The following is an 18,644-nucleotide window of genomic DNA, read 5'->3' on the forward strand; positions in this document are numbered from 1 at the left end:
AGAGAGAGAGAGACTCCAACCCTTTTTAGTTGTGATTTCAACATGCCCCTGTTTTGAGACAGCCAATCCGTGAGTATGACATTGATGATGTCACGTGTCAACATCCCATAATAGGCTGGTTATTGTGAATCCCGTCCATCAGTCTCTCTGTACGAAGAGAATATAACGTTTAACTCTCTGCTCTCCAGTTGCCATCATTGAAAGTCTTAACATTGACAGCCGGTCTTGGACTCGAACCATTGCCTGGTTGTTCGACTTCGAGGGAGGTTTCGTCAGCATGAACAGAAAGTTTTGCAATCATGTATTCTCAGTTGGAGCTCTGATGATATTCATAGTCTGTAAGTTTATTTTTATAATCAGACTCCTGGCTTTACCAACTCTTCAACATCATGTCTTGTTGGAATGATATTTCTTTTCTTTCAGCTGTTCAGTCTGAGGATCAGAGCTCAGAGTCTGATCAGATGTTAACTCTGGAAGGGGAAAGAGTTGAACTGCATTGTCGAATGTCCATTGGTACAGGCGAAACTGTAGCCTGGTACAGACAAACCCTTTCAGGGATTCCGACATTTATCGACTCACTATACGAGGGTAATAAGACAAGTGGACATTACACGCTGTCAATCGACCGACTGAAGAACTCCTACATCATGTCTATGGAAGACACCATGTTCAATGACGCCGGAATGTATTACTGTGCGAAACAGACACTGTGAGTGAATGTTTGGAACCGCCTGTACAATATCTTGGCGAAGACTTCCCTCTGCGATCTGAATGAACCTTCTCCGTATGGCAAGTTTTACAAATCATAGTGAGATTAACAAGGTTTACTTTTGATACTCAAACTTATATCCGGACTAAGCAACAAAGTCTTTCTAACTATTACTACTGGTAAAGTGAGTGCACAAATTAAGTCCGATATTTTTTGTTGCAGTGCTCTACAGAAAAAGTAGAGATCAGAAAACCAACGACGGTTGCCTTTCACATGACTAGATAGATAAATAGATAGATAGGTAGATTCCACCTGTATTAAAAGAGATTTAATTCAATTATTCTTGTATAAACAACTATGCTGATTTTATTAAATTTTGTCAGATTTTGCAGCTGTATCTTGTCATTAAGGTTACATCAGATGTCAATTTATGAAGGAAATTTCGAGCAGTACGTTTCAGCACAACACTACTTTTGCCTCGAAGAACTTTACATTCTTATCCAGGCATTTCTCAAGTTTCATGAGAAGAAAAAGAATTGAGAAAAGCCTGAAAGCCGTCTGTGTGCGATGCGACAAGCTCCACTAGCCTCAAGATAATCCATTGGAGCCACGACGCGCTGAGCTGTGAAATCCCGAAATCAGAATTTCATCATTATAATTGTGGAATTATAACTGTGAAGTCGGTCATATAAATATCAATTAAAGTTTGTGTGAAGATTTGTAGCTCGGGTGCTCGTTGTTGTGGTTCTGTTCGCCGAGCTGGAAGTTTTTGTTGCAAACGTTTCGTCCCCTGGCTAGGCGACATCATCAGTGCTTGGGAGCCTCCTGTGAAGCCAGGGGACGAAACGTTTGCAACAAAAACTTCCAGCTCGGCGAACAGAACCACAACAACGAGCACCCGAGCTACAAATCTTCGCACAAACTTTGAATAAATGATCCCTTGTCACATTTTCCAAGAAGACCGGGGGGGCGGGGGTGGTTAGCCTTGACATTCTGGCCAGTAATCCTCCCTCAATCCACATGACAAAGGCAGATTATCTAATCATGACCACAATCTGATTATTGGATCGCACTGTGTGTGTGTATTTCCTCCAATACATTTTGAAAGTTTTTTTAATGGGACATCCTACAATCTTAACAGAAACTAAATATTGGCAACTTTTTATTCCATTTTTCAGTAAATACTGGCAACTCATATGGTCAGTGGGGAAGTAAGTTGTGAAGAAGACTTAAAGAGATGTACAGCATGGAAACAGACCCTTCGGTCCAACCCGTCCATGCTCACCAGATATCCTTGAGGAGTTTTCAAATGATAAGTAAGTGGGTGATAATTTAGCAGCTGGAATATAATGTAGAAAAACATGAATCTCTGCAATTTGGCAGGAAAAATAGGAAAGCAGAATGCTATTTAAATGAAAAGAGTTTGCAGAACTCTGAGATACAGAGAGTTCCGGGTGTCCAGGTATACAAATCACATAAAGTTAATAGAGCATATGATTAGAAAGACCAATGGAAGGTTAGCATTTATTGCAAGGGGAATGAATAGGTAGGTAGAGCAATACAGACAGAGAGAATTGTAAGGAAGTCTCCCTCCAGTTTTATTGGTGACACTGTATCTGGAAGATTTGGCACAGTTTTGATCTCAAATTAAAAAAAAGGACAGAGAAGCTCTAGAAACAATCCAGCGAAGGTTCACTCAACTAACACATGCGATGGTAGTGGGCTATGCTGGAAGAAAAAGTTGGACAGGCTGGACCGAGGTCTATTGGGGTTTAGTAGAATGAGAGGTGATCTTATGAAAACATAGCAGGTCATGAAGGTCTCGAAAAAGGCAGATTCCGCAAGGATGTTTCCCCTTGTGGGAGACTTTAAAACAGCTTAAAAATGATGGATGTTTCATTTAAGGTGGAGAAGAGCAGAACTTTTCTTGCTCAGAGGGTCATGCGTCTTTGAAACTCTCTTTCCGAGAGACCGGTTTGGGAAGAATCATTGTATGTTGTTTGTTTTTAAAGCAGAGGTAAATAGATTTTTGATTAACCCCTTACCCGGCAAAGACGGGTTAACTTGTCTTCACCCAATTTGTCTTTTTCAGAGTGCGACGAGTAAACTCGTCCAAAACACATAATTTCAAAAACAGCCACAGACGAGTTTATACGTCAATTCTCGGCATTTCTGGGCCCTTCTCAGCTAGAAACGAGTATACTCGGTGACTCATACGTCTGGTAGCTGTGTCTCTTCCGCCTCAGGCATTGCAAGAAGCGTCGACGCACCGCTTTTGGGCACACACTGTCATTCGTTTTTTTCTGTTTTTTTTTTACAAATTACGCCCAGATGTCGAGCTCAGAAGATGACAATGAGTATGAACCTTCTATTAGAAGCTTGGATACATCAGATGAGAGTGCAAGCTTGTCTGATAATGGCTATTCTCTCTCAAGTGAGGAGGAGGAGGAGGAGGATGGACGAATTTGGTGTCGGCATGTGGTGTCAGAAGAATGCATGCTTCCTCCACCGCCGCGCTTCCCAAGCACTGGAAATCCTGGAATATCAATTGATCAAGACACAGCTGATATGACTCCTTTGGATTTTTTTAGTCTTTTATGTGACAACAGAATTATTGATCCAATTGTGGACGAAACTAATCTCTTTGCTGACCAAACTGGAGAAAGAGATTGTATGTGACGCCCTGTAACAAAGGCAGAAATTTGTGTGTTTTTCACCTTGAAAATGCTTGGGGGTATTGTGAAAATGCCAGATCAAGGAATGAACTGGTCGAAAGATGAACTACTTGAAAGACCAATTTTTTTTTGCCGAAAATGGTATCTTCAAAATAAAATTTCAAGTAAAATATTGGAAATAGATAAAAACAAAAGTTATTTCCATAATCAGCATTAAAAATACTATAAAAAAAAGAATTAAATAATTCGTCTGAAAATGAAACGTTTTCTCCAAAAAACGTTGCTGGGAAAGGGGTTAAAAAGGGAGTCAAAGAATATTAGGAATATCATAGAATCCCTGCAGTGTGGAAGCGGAGCTATTCAGCCCATCGAGTCCACACTGACCCTCCGAACAGCATGGCACCCAGAGTCGCCCTATAGCCCTGCATTTCCAATGGCTAACCCACCTAGCCCGCACATCACTGGACACAATGGGAATTTTAGCATGGCCAATCCACTTAACCTGCACAACTTTGGACTGTGGGAGAAAAGCTGAAAGTGTGTTGCTGGAAAAGCGCAGCAGGTCAGGCAGCATCCAAGGAGCAGGAGAATCGACGTTTCGGGCGTGAGCCCTTCTTCAGGAAATCCTTGGATGCTGCCTGACCTGCTGCGCTTTTCCAGCAACACATTTTCAGCTCTGATCTCCAGCATCTGCAGTCCTCACTTTTTCCACTGTGGGAGAAAATCAGAGCACCCAGAGGGAACCCACACAGACACAGGGAAAATGCACAAACTCCGCACAGTTGGTCACCTAAGGCTGGAATTGAACCTGGGCCCCTGGCGCTGCTGAGGTAGCAGTGCTAACCACCCAGCTCAGTTGGGGAAGAGGAATTGAGGCCACCATCAGATCAGCTATGATTTTTCTCAGTGGTGGAGCAGACTTAAGGCACTGAGTGGCCAACTCTGGCTGCTAATTCATATAATCATCTGCTATACACAATTGGTATCTGTCTAGGGTCAGGGACTCACTTGGTATCAGTGTGAGAAAGGACAAAGGAATATATCCATTAATACATCTCTTACAACACTTTATGTATTATAAGCCAATTTAGAAACTCAGTGACTGTTAAAGACAAGAAACTTGTGATAATATAGCACTGTACTGCAACAGCAGATGTCTCAAAATGCTTTACACCTAACAAAATACATCTGAAATGTAGTCCCCTGTTGATAACATGACAAATGTTTTCTAGGTGTAAAGTGCTCACAAACAACATTGAGATGGAATCAGACCTCATTTTGTGGTGGACGTTTGGACACCGGTCAACATGCTAAGATAACTCACTTCACTTCTGTAAAGAGTTCCGCGGGTTGTTTAGCACCCATACGGGATTAGGTAAACAATCATGAGCTGAATGACTTGGCAGGTTAGTTGTCAATGAGACCAAACAAACTGGTAAGTAATCTCTTGTCAAGAATTAGGTTCCTGCTTCAGTTTCTAAAACAGTCTGAAATAATCCCAGAGCAGACAACAATTGAAACAAAGAGGCCCATTCAGTTTGAAGGATATACAACACCTTGCACATTAACAGCCTCAAGTGGCATGCTGCACCAAAACTTGCAAATTAAAGTTTTGATTTGATTAATTCCATTCAAAGCACCATGTCAATCACGAGATTTTAATGATAATGCTTTTTACAATCCTTGAATCATCAGGGCCGGTTCCTCAACTTTAAAACAAAATGCATTAACATTAAGGCTAACAGGAAATTGAGGATGTTTATCCAACAGCAACAGCCCACCCTTATCCAGCAAAACATGTCAAGGCACATCATGGTGGTACTCCCAGACAAGGTTTGATACCAAGTCACAATATTAGAACAAGTTGCAGAAAACCTTGGTCAAAAATGTCAGATTTCAGAAGTGGCTTAAAGACAGATGGAAGTTTGGAGAGCAAGTGCCAAAGTTTAGAGCCTAAATTTAGCTGAAAGTGAACTTTTACAATTAAAACTCAGGGAACGTCCAAAAATTGTCCAGAAAGTTACAAATAAAGCTTCTGAGGCAAGAAAACTAAAAGTTAAAGGGACAATAAAATTAGCTTGGTAACAATATTGGCAACAAAAATAAGTGTTGAATGTTTAATATGCAATTCCTCTTTGTTGCTGTTTTCAATTCCTCTATTCTTGTCTATCACACGACAAGCTTTGGATTTGACTTTCCACCTTACACTTCAAAAATTAACTTAACTTGTTATTCCTCAGTTGGTTGTTTAACATCATAGAGTCGTAGAAGTTTACAGCACAGAAAAAGGCCCTTCGGCCCATCATAGCCATACTAGTCAAAAACAACCACCAAACTATTCTAATCCCATTTCCCACCACTTGGCCCATACACTTGTAATGCCTTGATATCTCAAGTGTATACCTAAATACTTCTTAAACATTATGAGGATACCTGCCTCTGTTCCTTACCTAAGTCCCAGTGATTGATTCCTCCACCAAAGAGAAACACTTTTTTTTCTCTACCCTGTCGATGCCCCTCTTAAATTTAAGCATTTAAATCATGCCCCCATTCAGTACCCAAAGCCCCAAGGAAAACAGCATTCTTCATAACTGGAACTCTCCAGCCCATTTAACATCCTGGTAAATCTCCTCTGTACCCTCTCCAGTGCATTCATATCCCAACTTTAATGTGGTACCCAGAACTGTGCAAAATACTCTAACCATAATCAGTCATTTAGTAACAAAATCAGAAATTGCTGGAAAAGCTCAGCAGGTCTGGCAACATCTGTGGAGAGAAAGCAGAGTTAACATTTGGGGTCCAGTGACCCTTTTGTTCTGAAGGCGAAAGGCAAGGAACTCAACTCCTGACACCGCAAAGCCTGTCTATCATCTATAAGACATGAGTCAGGCATATGATGGAAAACTCCCTCCTTTTGTGGATGGGTGCAGTGTCAGCAACACTGAAGAAGCTCAATGCCAACCAGGACAAAGCATCCTGGTCAAATGGTACAGCACCCACAACTTGAACATTCACTCCTACCGCTGCAGTGCACAGTGGTAGCAGTGTGTACCAACTTCAAGATACACTGCAGGAACTTGCAAAGTCTTCTTTGGGCGTATCTTTCAAACCAACTCCCCCGCCCCACCCACCCCCAACCACCGTCCCCACCCCTCACCAACTCCTACCACTTAGAAAGTCAAGGGTAGCAGATGCATAGGAACACCAATGTCTGCAAGATCCACCCTTGACTTTGAAATATATCACCGTTCCTTCATTGTCACTGAGTCAAAATCTTGGAACTCCCTCCCTGACAATGCTGAGAGCGTATCTGCACCCAGGTGGTTCAAACAGTTTCTCAATGACAATCAAGGAGGTGCAATCAATGGGTTATTTTTGTCAATGACTCACAAACCCCATGCAATGAATGAAAACTCGAAAGGCTAATAGTTACAATGAAGCAAAGGATGTAACCTCTTCCGCCCATCAGTACTCTTAAGTGGGACTTACACGAATGATGATACTTATTTTGCCCATATACGGTTTCAGGTCAGGGTAGATAGAGATGGCTCGAATCTTCACTGTCTGCCCTGGTTTGTATATAGCCTTGTCTGTCTGGATCAAGATGGAGACAGGTTCCTTCACAATCCTCACAGAGCTTGAGTTGGTAAACAGCAGTCTTTCCTCTGAGTAGCCTTGGACTACCAATTCATAGTAGTTTTCTGGTAATCCCTCCTAGGAGTTGAGAAAGACGACAAAAAATGTCACAGCACAACAATTGCTCTTCTTGCAACAAATATTCAGAAATACACATTGGGAAAGTTATCATGTGCAGTCTGTCATTTAACCTTCACTGTCTCTCACCTATTGCACATCTTCCATCTGTCTCTTGTCTTTCCTGTTAATACCCTTTTCTTATTGACCTGGTTAAAACCCATAGATTTGGATCTTTAGCTTTTTCTATGGAATCCCTATAGTGTGAAAGCAGGCCATTTGGTCCATTGAGTCTGCAGTGACCTTTCCCACCCGGACGTACCTCCCCCCAATCCTATAACCCTGCATTTCCCATGGCTAACTCATCTAGCCTAGGCATCCCTGGACACTATGGGTAATCTAGCACGGCCAAATCACCTAATCTGCACATTTTTGGATTGTGGGAGGAAACCCATACAGACACAGGGAGACATGGGAGGTGATGGCCTACTGGTATTATCGCTGGACTGTTAATCCAGAAATCCAGGTAATGTTCTGGGGGCCTAGGCATGAATCCTGCCTTGGCAAATGGCAGACTTTGAATTCAATAAAAATCTAGAATTAAGAATCTAGTAATGACCATGAATCGATTGTTGGGAAAAGCCCATCTGGTTCATTAATGTCCTATAGGGAAGGAAATTGCCATCCTTACTTGGTCTGGCCTACATGTGACTCCAGACCCACAGTGATGTGGTTGACACTTAACTGCCCTCTGGGCAATTAGGGATGGGCAACAAATGCTGGCTAGCCGGCAACGCCCTCATCCCATGAATGAATAAATGAGAAAAAAAACTGACAGTCACCCAAGGGTGGAATCAAACCTAGGTCTCTGGGGCTGTGAGGCAGCACTGAGCCACCATGCCGCACCCTCGAGCACTGAACCATTAACTCAGTTTCTCTCCACAGGTGTGCAAGACCTATGGAGCATTCCCAGTGCTTTCTGATTTTATTGCAGGTTTTCACATCTGCAACATTTTATTTTCGTGTGGAGACACAGAGGGGCAGATGTCGCTGGATCCTGAGGCCAATTTTAATCCCTCCACTTGCAGACAACTGCAATTGGGCCTCTAAGTCTGCTGCATACAATTTTGCAATATTCACCATGAGAAAGAATAGTGCTTTGCCATAGAGTGAAAGAATCATGGAGATCTACATCACTGGAGACCCTTCGGCCCATTGCACCCATTCCGGTCAAAACAGAAACACACATCACAACTACGAAAATCAACCCCTATGGTATCCTCAATGTCGAATCATTCCACAAGTAAGAAAGTAAAGTTCAAAGAAAGTGGGGGGAAAGCTGTTCTTGGACCCTCATGCTTTTTAATCCACCACATTGTGTCCCACAGTGTCCTACAGATTCACTGACTGTTCCTGAACACTGTTCATCTGTGAGATCGTGACCCGGATTCGATACCCAGTGTCATCAAACCCCCTACTGAACCTACCTCAAACACCTTCATCATTGTATTTAAATACTTACTGTTGGGAGAACCAATTTTCCCATAGAACCTGAAAGACACAACACAGCAAGGAACTCCCATTAATCAGCTGTAATGAAAATGTCAGAGGGAATAAAATATCGCATTGTTACATTCTTTCTGAATGGCCAAATGAACTCTCCTGAGAGTTGTGCTATACTGACTTTGAAATTCCTCTCCTTGTTTTCACAACCCCAATTGGCCTCTCTTTTACCCATATGTCTGTCACCTCTTCCAGCCCCGCATCCCGGTCAGGTCTCAGAGCTTCTCTAGCTCTGGTCTCTTGAACGTTACCAGTGTTAGTCACTCCAAGACTGGTGGCTGCTCCTTCTGTTGCCTGGGCAACAATCTCTGGAATTCCCTCCCAACAACACTCCCCCTCCCCAACTCCTTTTCGCCACCAAAAAAATTAACCAAAGCCTACAAGTTTGGCCAAGCTTTGGACTGGGCAATCCAAATTCTCTTCCTCTGCATGTGATTAGGTGTCTAACGTTCTTTGATGAGGCTCCCATGAAACTTCTTGTGAAGTTCTACTTCATTAAAGGTGCTATATAAATGTGTATATTGTTATACTGTCTTATACCACGGGAAATCTGTTAAATCTGCAGCTGTAAAAAAAAGTAAGGAAATTGAACCAACCCCGTTCTTAGAGAGTTCCACCTTAATTCCCAAGGTGCCAATTTCTCAGATGTTTTTGATGAGTTCATCAAATCAAGAAAATTAATTCATTAATGCAGAAGGAGTTTTAAAATAATAGTGTGTGTGTTCCTAATCCAGGTGATAGACAGTTAAAAATAGCAGCGAGATCTACCTGTGCATGCACAGATGCACATCCAATCCAACCTGAACACAAACGTATTCACCATTTCTCTTGATCAGACCCTGGGGCTTTTATTCTGCTCAAAATGGCCAGTGACATCTTCATTTCCTCTCTGATCACATCAGGTGACAACAGGATGGAATCACAAGAAGTGAGGTTGAAATAACTCCCCAGAGGCTGGTATCCCGTCACCAAGTCACCCTTTATCTACACATGGAGAGTCCTTGACACTGACCCAGCTCCCTCACAGCCAGCTCTCAGAGTGAGCAGAACCTCTGACACCCCTGTTTCTGGTTTCTTTCTTCATTTTATTTTTCCTTTCTCCCCCCCACATTCCCGCCTAACTGCGGTGGTGCTTATTTTCTCCCAGCACCCATGTCGTGTGTGTGCAGATGTCGGACACAGTGAAAAATAACGAGTGTGTACATCTTTACTTATATCCCACCAGCAGGAAGAAAGGAAACACCCGAGTGGCCAGTGACAAACAGAGCCCTTCACATCAAAGGGCAATGCTGTGTGGTAAAAAAAAAAGGGAAGGGGAGGGCAGGGATTAAATCAAGATAGTGTTGGAGGGGGAAATAAAGCACACCATTCCCTGAGGTGCCCACCTCTTCCTGAACTGCTCGATGGAGTTGGTGGACACCACATGTTCCCTCTCCAGGGACACTTGGGCTCAAACGTGGCCACGGAAGAGGGGCAGGCAATCAGCCACAATGACCCTCACTGCAGCCCGCTGCCTGGACTTATTTATGGGCAGTTTGGCCAAGCTCAGGACCAGGTCCACGAGGAGGTCCTCCGAACTAAACACTCCTATTTCTTCTTTTTCGAGCTCTCAGAGAAAGCAGGATGTCTGACACTCCTGTTTATTTTTTTCTTTCTTTTTTTTGCTTTCTTCTTTTTTTTAAAAGCCCCCACGCTACTGCCTAACTGCAGCAGTGCTTAATTTTTTTCCCCAGCACCCATGCTGTGTGTGTGCAGGTGTGAGACACAGTGAGAGACACAAGGTGCACGAAGCTTTATTCAGTTTCGACCACCAGGAAGAAAGGAAACACCCGAGTGGCCAGTGACAAACACTGCCCTTCACATCAAAGGGCAATGCTGTGTGATCAAACAGTGAAGGGGAGGGCAGGGATTAAATCAAAATAGAGTTGGAGGGGGAAATAATGCACTCCACTCCCTGCGGCGCCCACCTCTCCCTGAACAACTCCAGGGTGATGGTGGGCACCGCGTGCTCCTTCTCCAGAGACACCCGGGCTCTAACGTAACCGCGGAAGAGGGGCAGGCAATCAGCCCTAACGACCGTCTCCACGGCCCGCTGCCTGGACCGGTTTACGGTCAGCTTGGCCAGGCCCAGGAGCAGACCCACGAGGAGGTCCTCCGAACTAAACACTCCTATTTCTATCTGTCAGCCAGGGCTTCCTGATTGGACCAGGTTAACAGCCCCAATCAGGGAACTCATATCCTCCAAGGTCCAGTGGCTGACAATCACTACTGAGGTTTTACTCAGTAGAAACTTTGCCAATCTTCAAGACTGGAGAACGTGGACAGGCTGAGATAAGCTAGGCTTGCAATTTCCCCTGAAAGTTCCCTGCATGTGTTGAATGGAGTTAGGTTTGGGGCTGCTGTTTGCTCTTCTGCATGATGTTGTTAGTTTGAAGCAAGGCTGAATCAAATTGTCAGACAATGTTGAACTGCAACAATACACTTCTGCCCACATGCATTCTTTGCTCAAGTTGGCTTTGGTGTCCCCCATAAATCCAGGCACACTTAGAAAATAGCCTTGGGAAAGCAAAGGGTGACACTGCTTTGTGAATAAATAGATTCAGAGGGAACGAGACTTGAGCATCGATTATAACAAAGCATTGACAAAGGTGCTTTGGTGGGTGGCACAGTGGCATAGTGGCTAGCACTGCTGCCTCACAGCACCAGGGACCCCGGTTCAATTCCCACCTCAGGCAATTGTCTGTGTGGAGTTTGTACATTTTCCCTGTGTCTACGTGGGGGTTTCCTCCAGGTACTCTGATTTCCTCCCACAATCCAAAGATGAGCAGGTTAGGTGAATTGGCTATGCTAAATTACCCACAGTGTTGGGTGAAGGGGTAAGTGTAGGGGAATTGGTCTGCGTGGGTTGCTCTTCGGAGGGTCGGTGTGGACTTGTTGGGCTGAAGGGCCTGTTTCTGCACTGTAAGTAAGCTAATCTAAAAAAAGAGTTATGCTGGACCTGAAATATCAATTCTGTTTCCTGCTCCACATATGCTGCCAGATCTGCTGAGTTTCTCTCGCATTCTCTGCATTTGTGTCAGATTTTCAGCATCCATGCAGTTTTGCTTTTATTCAAGTGTTGACAAGGACTTGAGAAAGTTGATGAAGAAGAGAACGTTCAGGGTTTTGAAAGAAAGGGACAGAGAGCTTCTTAGAAACAATGGCCATAGTCCCAGGAAATCAGAACCATATAAAACAATGCCCACTTGAACAATGAGTTTAGCAAGGCAAGAAGGTGTAGTGGTAATGTCACTAGTTTAGTAATGCAGCAGCCCAGCATAATATGACAGAGGTTGTGAGTTCAAGTCCCAACATTGCTGCATCTAGAATTTAAAAATGAATTTATCTTGAATTAAAATTTATGTTCTGTATTGGTAACTACCAATTCTTATAAAAATCCATCTGATTTACCAATACCCTTCAGGGAAGGAAATCTGCCATTTTTACCTAGTCTGGTTTACTGTGACTCCAGACCCACAACGTGGTTAACCTTTCATTACCCTCTGGGCAATTAGGGACAGGCAATAAATGCTGACAGATATATACAGGAGATTCAGCAAGTCACCTCATTCTAGGGACTGGCTCTGAGCTGGCTGGTCAGAGCTCATGTACTGTGCACAGGTAAATAAACAGTGACATGGTGACGGGATACTGGCCTCTGCACAGTTATTTCATATCTGTTTTACAAGATTTTAGTTGGGAATTAATGCTTTGATTCAAAAGAGGAAATTGGAATTCTCAGCAACAGCTCTGATAATGTGAAAAAATTAACGAACGTGTGATAAAACACCCGACTAATGCACCTGGTTATCAAGGCAAGTTAGGACTTATTTACAGCACAACGTTTTGGAGTTAAACCTACTGCATGACGAAGCCAGCTCATTCCACTGTATGGTAGAGAAGCAGGAAGCTGGAAGAACACAGCAAGCTAAGCAGCATCAGGAGGTGGGGAAGTCAATGTTTCGGGTGTTACCTTTCTCCAGTGAGTTGTATGAGCTGTTACTAATGGTGAAAGTTGTTGCCACATTCCCCTTGAAGTGTAGGAGGCTCCAGGACATTTTTGATTTAGTGTTGGTGTGGAGGAGTCGGTGTTGGACTGGGGTGGACAAAGTTAAAACTTACAAAAGACCAGGTTATAGTCCAGCAGGTTTATTTGGAAGCACTAGCTTTCAGAGTGTTTTTTAAACCTGTTGGACTATATCATAGTGGGTTGTGTGACTTTTAACTTGATTTAGTGTGGGAGAGACAACTCACTCCCTCGTCTAACCAGATTAATCTCTTATGATTAATGAGATTTAGTTTGTTACATGTCAACAACAGGTTACACTGACATGGGAAACATAGTTACAGAAACTTTGAGGAGGACAAAATATTCTGTCTCACTCCTTCCAGATCCTATGCTGTTCTGCCCACAAGTCCATTCGATATTTTCACAATGAGGGGTGCTTATGGCACTCTTCAGTATCAGCCTTTCCAGTGCCCACATACAACAACTTTCCATCTAAACTGTGGATCACTGAGCAATGTCGTCACTTCAATCGTTGAAGGTTGTGAGCTCAAGTTAACTCTGGGGTATTTTTGCGTGAAATTGATGATGACCCTTCAGTATTAGAACATTGAACAATACAGCATTGTACAGGCACTTCGACCCTCAATGTTGTGCCGGCCTTTTACCATACTCTAAGATCAGACTAACCTGCCAATCCTTCGTTGTACTAACTTCCTTGTGCCTATCCAAGAGTCGCTTAAATGTCCCTAATGTGTCTGACTCTACTACCACTGCTGACAGTGCATTCCGAGCACCCACCACTCTCTGTGTAAAGAAACCGACCTCTGACATCTCCCCTAAACCTTCCTCCAATCACCTTAAAATTATGCCCCCTTGTGATAGCCTTTTCCACCAATTGAAAGAGTCACTGTCAATCCACTCTTTCTATGCCTCTCAACATCATATACACCTCTACCAAGTCACCTCTCATCCTTCTTCGCTCCAATGAGAAAAGCCCTAGCTCCCTCAACCTTTCTTCATAAGACATGCCCTCCAGTCCAGGCAGCATCCTAGTAAGTCTCCTCTGCACCCTCCCTAAACACAATTTTCCAAGTGTGCTCTAACAAGGACTCTATAGAGCTGTAGCATAACTTTGCGGCACTTAAACTCAATCCCGCCGCCAATGAAAGCCAAATATTGAGTTGAGAATGTCACTACACCTTGGATAAGGTGTTCCAAAGCACTTCACAATCAGTCACTGATTAACTATTGAGAAAACAAGGCAGCCAACATGATATTTACAAGATAATCTTTATTTGTTGAGAAATAAGTAATGTTCAGAACTCAGTTCTGAAGAAAGATCACCGGACCTGAAACGTTAACTCTGATTTCTCTTCACATTTGCTGTCAGACCTGCTGAGCTTTTCCAGCAACTTCTGTTTCTGTTAATGTTCAGAACTCTCCTGCCTTTCACCAAGATATCGAGGTTAGGACTTTTTCACATTTAGTCTGGTGGTATTAGCACTGGGCTATTAAACCAGTAAGCCAGGTAATGTGCCGGGGACCATGGATTCAAATCCCACAGTGTAAATGTGGAATTGAAATTCAATAATTTACAAGAAAAATTAAGAGTCCAGTGATCATGAATCGGTTGTTGACCTACATGTGACTACAGACAATGTGGAGAAAGTGAGGATTACAGATGCTGGAAATCAGAGTTGAGAGTGTGGTGCTGGAAAAGCACAGCAGGTCAGGCAGCATCCAAAGAGCAGGAGAGTCGGCGTTTCGGGCATAGGCCCTTCATCAGGAAATGTGGCTGAATAATAACTGCCCTTTGGGTGATTAGGGATGGATAATAAATGCTGAGCTAGCCAACAATGTTCACATCCTGTGAATAAATTGAAAATAGCCTTGGGATGTAAGGACACTCATAATGCTGTTAAGAAGGGAGTTCAGAGATCAGAGACCAGTGACATTCATATACTGAAAGAAAGGGATAAAGAGGCATGGAAGGAAGTTTGTGTGAAGCATAAATTCTAGCATGGAGCAGATGGGTCAAATACCTGATTCCTTCCTGTACATACACCATGTTATGGGTTACTGCTAAATTGTGCAGGAGGATTAATCACACTCACGTTCCTCAGATAGTGGAAAGCCTGGAATTAAGAGTGTAATGGTGATTACTGTGAATTGTCAGGAAAGCCCCATCTGGATCCTTTAGGGAAATAAATCTGCCCTCCTTACCTCCTCTGGCCTGTTTGTGATTCCAGACCCACAGCAATATGTTTGGCTCTTTACTGCCCTCTGGGATTTAGGGATGGGCAATAAATATTGGCCCAGACCGTGACACCGACATTCAGTAAATAAATATAAAAACAAATTGCCTCAGAAGGCTGGCAAGGCTTTGGACTGAACTCCCAGCTAAAAGCAGCTGTGGTAGTGCAGCACTCCATCGGTACCACACTAAAATGGCGGCCTGGATTATGTTTTCCCCTGGTGCGAGATTCTAAACCCCGAGGATATAATTCTGGAGTAAGGGGAAGGATGGGAGAGTGGGAGATAAAGGGATAAGAGGGAGATGAGGAGAGAAGGATGGGGTGAAGGGTAGGAGGAGCAGGGGAAGGAGGTGGATGGGGCAAGGGGTAAGAGGATGAGGGGAGGAGGAGAAGGAGGTGTGGATTAAGGAAGGGCACGGGGGTGGGGTGGGGTGGGGGAAGGGGGAACAACTCCAAAGACACCATCCTAAAAGAGAAGCCTTGAATTTAGATAGCTCCTTTCACAACTTCAGAACATCCCCAAACATTTTGAAGACAATCAGGTTTACTTTTTGATGATGTAGGCAAAGTGACAAATTATTTGTTTGCAGCAGGATCCCACAAATAGCACTGATGTAATGGTCTGATAATCTAATTCAGTCATGAAGGATATGTATCAGCCAGGATACCAGGGAAACAGCCCCCTGCCATTCTCCAAAACGGTGTCACAGAATCGTTTTATATCCAATCTCAGGGTGATTCTTGGTGTGATGTTACATTTGGGTGAAGGAACGTCGAGAGAGCTCGCCTAATTTTGTGGGTCTACAGCCCTAGATTCTCTGTCTCTGAGAGACAAGACTCCTACTCCCTGAGTTTTATCATTTTAACGAATTGTAAATTTATGCTGCACCTTTCCTGGAACCTTTACCCCCCTGTGACCTCAGCCTCATGTCAGGATAGGTAGAGCGAGCTGCGAGCAAAGCATACATTATTCTCGGTAGCATTATTAGGAGTGTAGCTTACAAGAGCAGGGAGCTTACGATAATATTTTATAAGTCACTGGTTAGACCTCAGCTAGGATATTTATACAGTTCTGGATGCCTCATTATAGGAAGGATGTGAAAGCATTGGGGGAAGAGTGCAAAGTGGAATTGCTCCAGGGATGAGACAATTCAGTGATGAGGAAAGATTGGAGAAGTTGGGATAGTTCCCCTTGGTTTGGCGATGGCTAAGGGGAGACTCAACAGCAGTTTTCAAAATCACGAGTGGCCTGGATAGAGCAGTTAGAGAGAAACTGTTCCCGCTCGTAGAAACAGAAAGCATAGTTTTAAAGTGTTTTGCAAAATCAGCAAATGGGAATTAAGAAAAAAGAACCCTCTGCACACAGCAAGTAGTTAGGGCACGCTGCCTGAATGTATGGTGGAGGCAGGTTTAACTGAGGCATTGGAAAGGGCATCAGATGGTGACTGAGATAGGAACAATGTGAACAATGTGCAGGGTTATGAAGAAAAGGCTGGAGATTGGCAATTAAAGTTAAAATGCTCAGAGTGCCCGAGTAATTACAATGGGCGTAACGACCTCCCCATCTGCAGCGTAACAATGCTGAGATTGTTCTGTTATCTTACCTTGGGCGAAGGTGCCTTCAGCACTGCTCAGATTCTGTTTGCTCGTGCTGATTTGAACTGTTACTCTGAGAGGGAGTTGACTGTCCAGGAATGGACACACTGTGAACGTCATGTTATCTCTGTGGTAGACAGTCTTCGGTGCTGTAATAATGTAGGTCGGCCTTCAATGGATAAAAAAGAAACAGGTTACCCAATTAATTGCATTCCTTTGGTTCATTTCCCCTGTTATGCTCATCCACCCCAAGATATAGGCCGAAGTCAGAACCAAGGTGTTCCAAATGGTTAAGGTTTTTGATTGAAGTCAAAGAGTATCAGGTGTTGGCAGAAATGTTCGGTTGAGGCCCCAGTCAGATCATATGGAATAGCAGAGCAGGCTTGAGGGGTTTCAGGCCAGAAATTGGTCAATCAATCACCCCTCAAGCCTGCCCCACCACCATTCTATAAGATCATGGCGGATCTCCTCCAGTCCTCAACTCCTCTTCCATGCCCTCAACTCCGCACTCCTCTACCTACCTCCGCTTTAAATAGTTCCAGTGATCTAGCCTCCACCACTCTAGAGGGTGGAGAATTCCAGATGCTCGCTGCCCTCTAGGGACAAAGTTCCTTAGCACCTCAGTTTGGATTGGGTTTTCCCTTATTCTTCAACAACATGGAATGGGTGGGAATCTGGGACTCTCTATACTACTGTTGGGGGTGGGGGTGGGGGGGTCAATGGAAATTTTCCAAACTGTTATTCAGGCAACTGTACTGGGCAAATGTACTGGAGGATACAAAACAATGTGGAGGGCGGTGGATGGAGTTAGGATATCAATCACTGTGAACTAACAAAATGGTGGGAGAAATAACTTCATCTGCGAGTTGGCTCAGTGATTGTGTGAGCAGCTTATGCGAAGCCCGTGACCATTTTTTGTCGGAACTTGATCTTCCACACAGTCCATCAAGATTTGATTTGATTTGATTGATTGATTGTCATGTGTACCTAAGTACAGTGAGAAGTTTTGTTTTAGAGCAGTACAGGCAGATCATAGGGGGGAAAACATTCGGCCAGAACAAGGCGGACAAGTTACACTGCACGGCTCGTGTATTAAGCAAGAGTTAGAAAGTCCATTCATTCGTCTAATAATGGCTGGGAAGAAGCTGTTCTTGAACCTGCTGGTGTGTATGTGTGTGTTCAAGGTCCTGTATCTTCTGCCTGATGGAAGAGGTTGTAGGAGCTCATCGCAGGAATGGGATGGGTCTTTGATGATGTTGGAAGCCTCTCTGCTGCAATAAGACATATAAATGGATGGAAGGTTGGCTTCTATGATGGTCTGGGCTGTGCACACCAGCTCCTGTAGTTGCTTACCGTCCTCGGCAGAGCTGTTGCCGTACCGTACATGATGCACCCAGACAGTATGCTTTCTGTGGTGGACCTGCGAAGGTCGGTGAGGGTCCGTATGGAGACGCTGAATTTCCTAAGCCTCCTGAAGAAAAAGAGGCAGTGTTGTGCTCTTTTGACCATCACATCTACGTGGGAGGTCCAGGACAGGTTGTCACAGGACGATGGTGTAGGGCAGAAACCCTGGCAGACTTTGTTTCGTTGTCCCTTGTATTTAGTCCCACCGTTGCTGAAATCAGCCATTTCAGTATACATCAGTGTCAGAGTCTTCTCTGGATGACTCAGTGTATTCTCAACCTAGCCACTTCATTCAACTTAGAACCAAACCTCTCAAGGATGGGAAAGGGGGGGGGGGGGGGGTTGCAGACTGAGTGAGCTGAAAAGGAGTAGGAAAAGACTAATGTTGAGTCTAAATGCTAGCAGGTACCACTTGGGCTGAATGGCCCATTTGTATTACAAGCAAACAGAATGCTGGAGCAACTCAGCAGGTCTGGCAGCACCAGTGCAGAAAAAAATTAATATTTTGAGTCCACAATGACTTCTTTGATTTGGAGAAGAATCGTCTGAAGAGTCACCTACTCAAAGCATTAACTCTGTTTCTCTCTCTCTACAAATGCTGCCAAATGTGCTGAGTTTCTCCAACGTGAGCCCTGTGTGGGGGGTGAGGGGAGAGTGAGCCCAGAGCTGGGGAGGGGAGAGTGAGCCCAGTGCGGGGGCGG

General features: G+C 44.0%; 1 protein-coding gene across 1 annotated transcript in view; it reads right to left on the minus strand.

Annotated features, from left to right (window-relative positions):
* cd109 (CD109 molecule) overlaps positions 1–18,644 on the minus strand; it is a 133,759-nt gene that overhangs the window by 111,225 nt on the left and 3,890 nt on the right. The window contains exons 2-4 of the mRNA XM_043696746.1: positions 16,548–16,708; positions 8,600–8,628; positions 6,874–7,098 (exon numbers count right to left, since the gene is read on the minus strand). Coding sequence (XP_043552681.1) covers positions 6,874–7,098; positions 8,600–8,628; positions 16,548–16,708 — 415 coding nt within the window. The remainder of the gene's footprint in view (positions 1–6,873; positions 7,099–8,599; positions 8,629–16,547; positions 16,709–18,644) is intronic.

The sequence above is a fragment of the Chiloscyllium plagiosum genome, chromosome 9, assembly GCF_004010195.1.
Source record: "Chiloscyllium plagiosum isolate BGI_BamShark_2017 chromosome 9, ASM401019v2, whole genome shotgun sequence".
Classification (NCBI taxonomy): Eukaryota; Metazoa; Chordata; class Chondrichthyes; order Orectolobiformes; family Hemiscylliidae; genus Chiloscyllium; species Chiloscyllium plagiosum.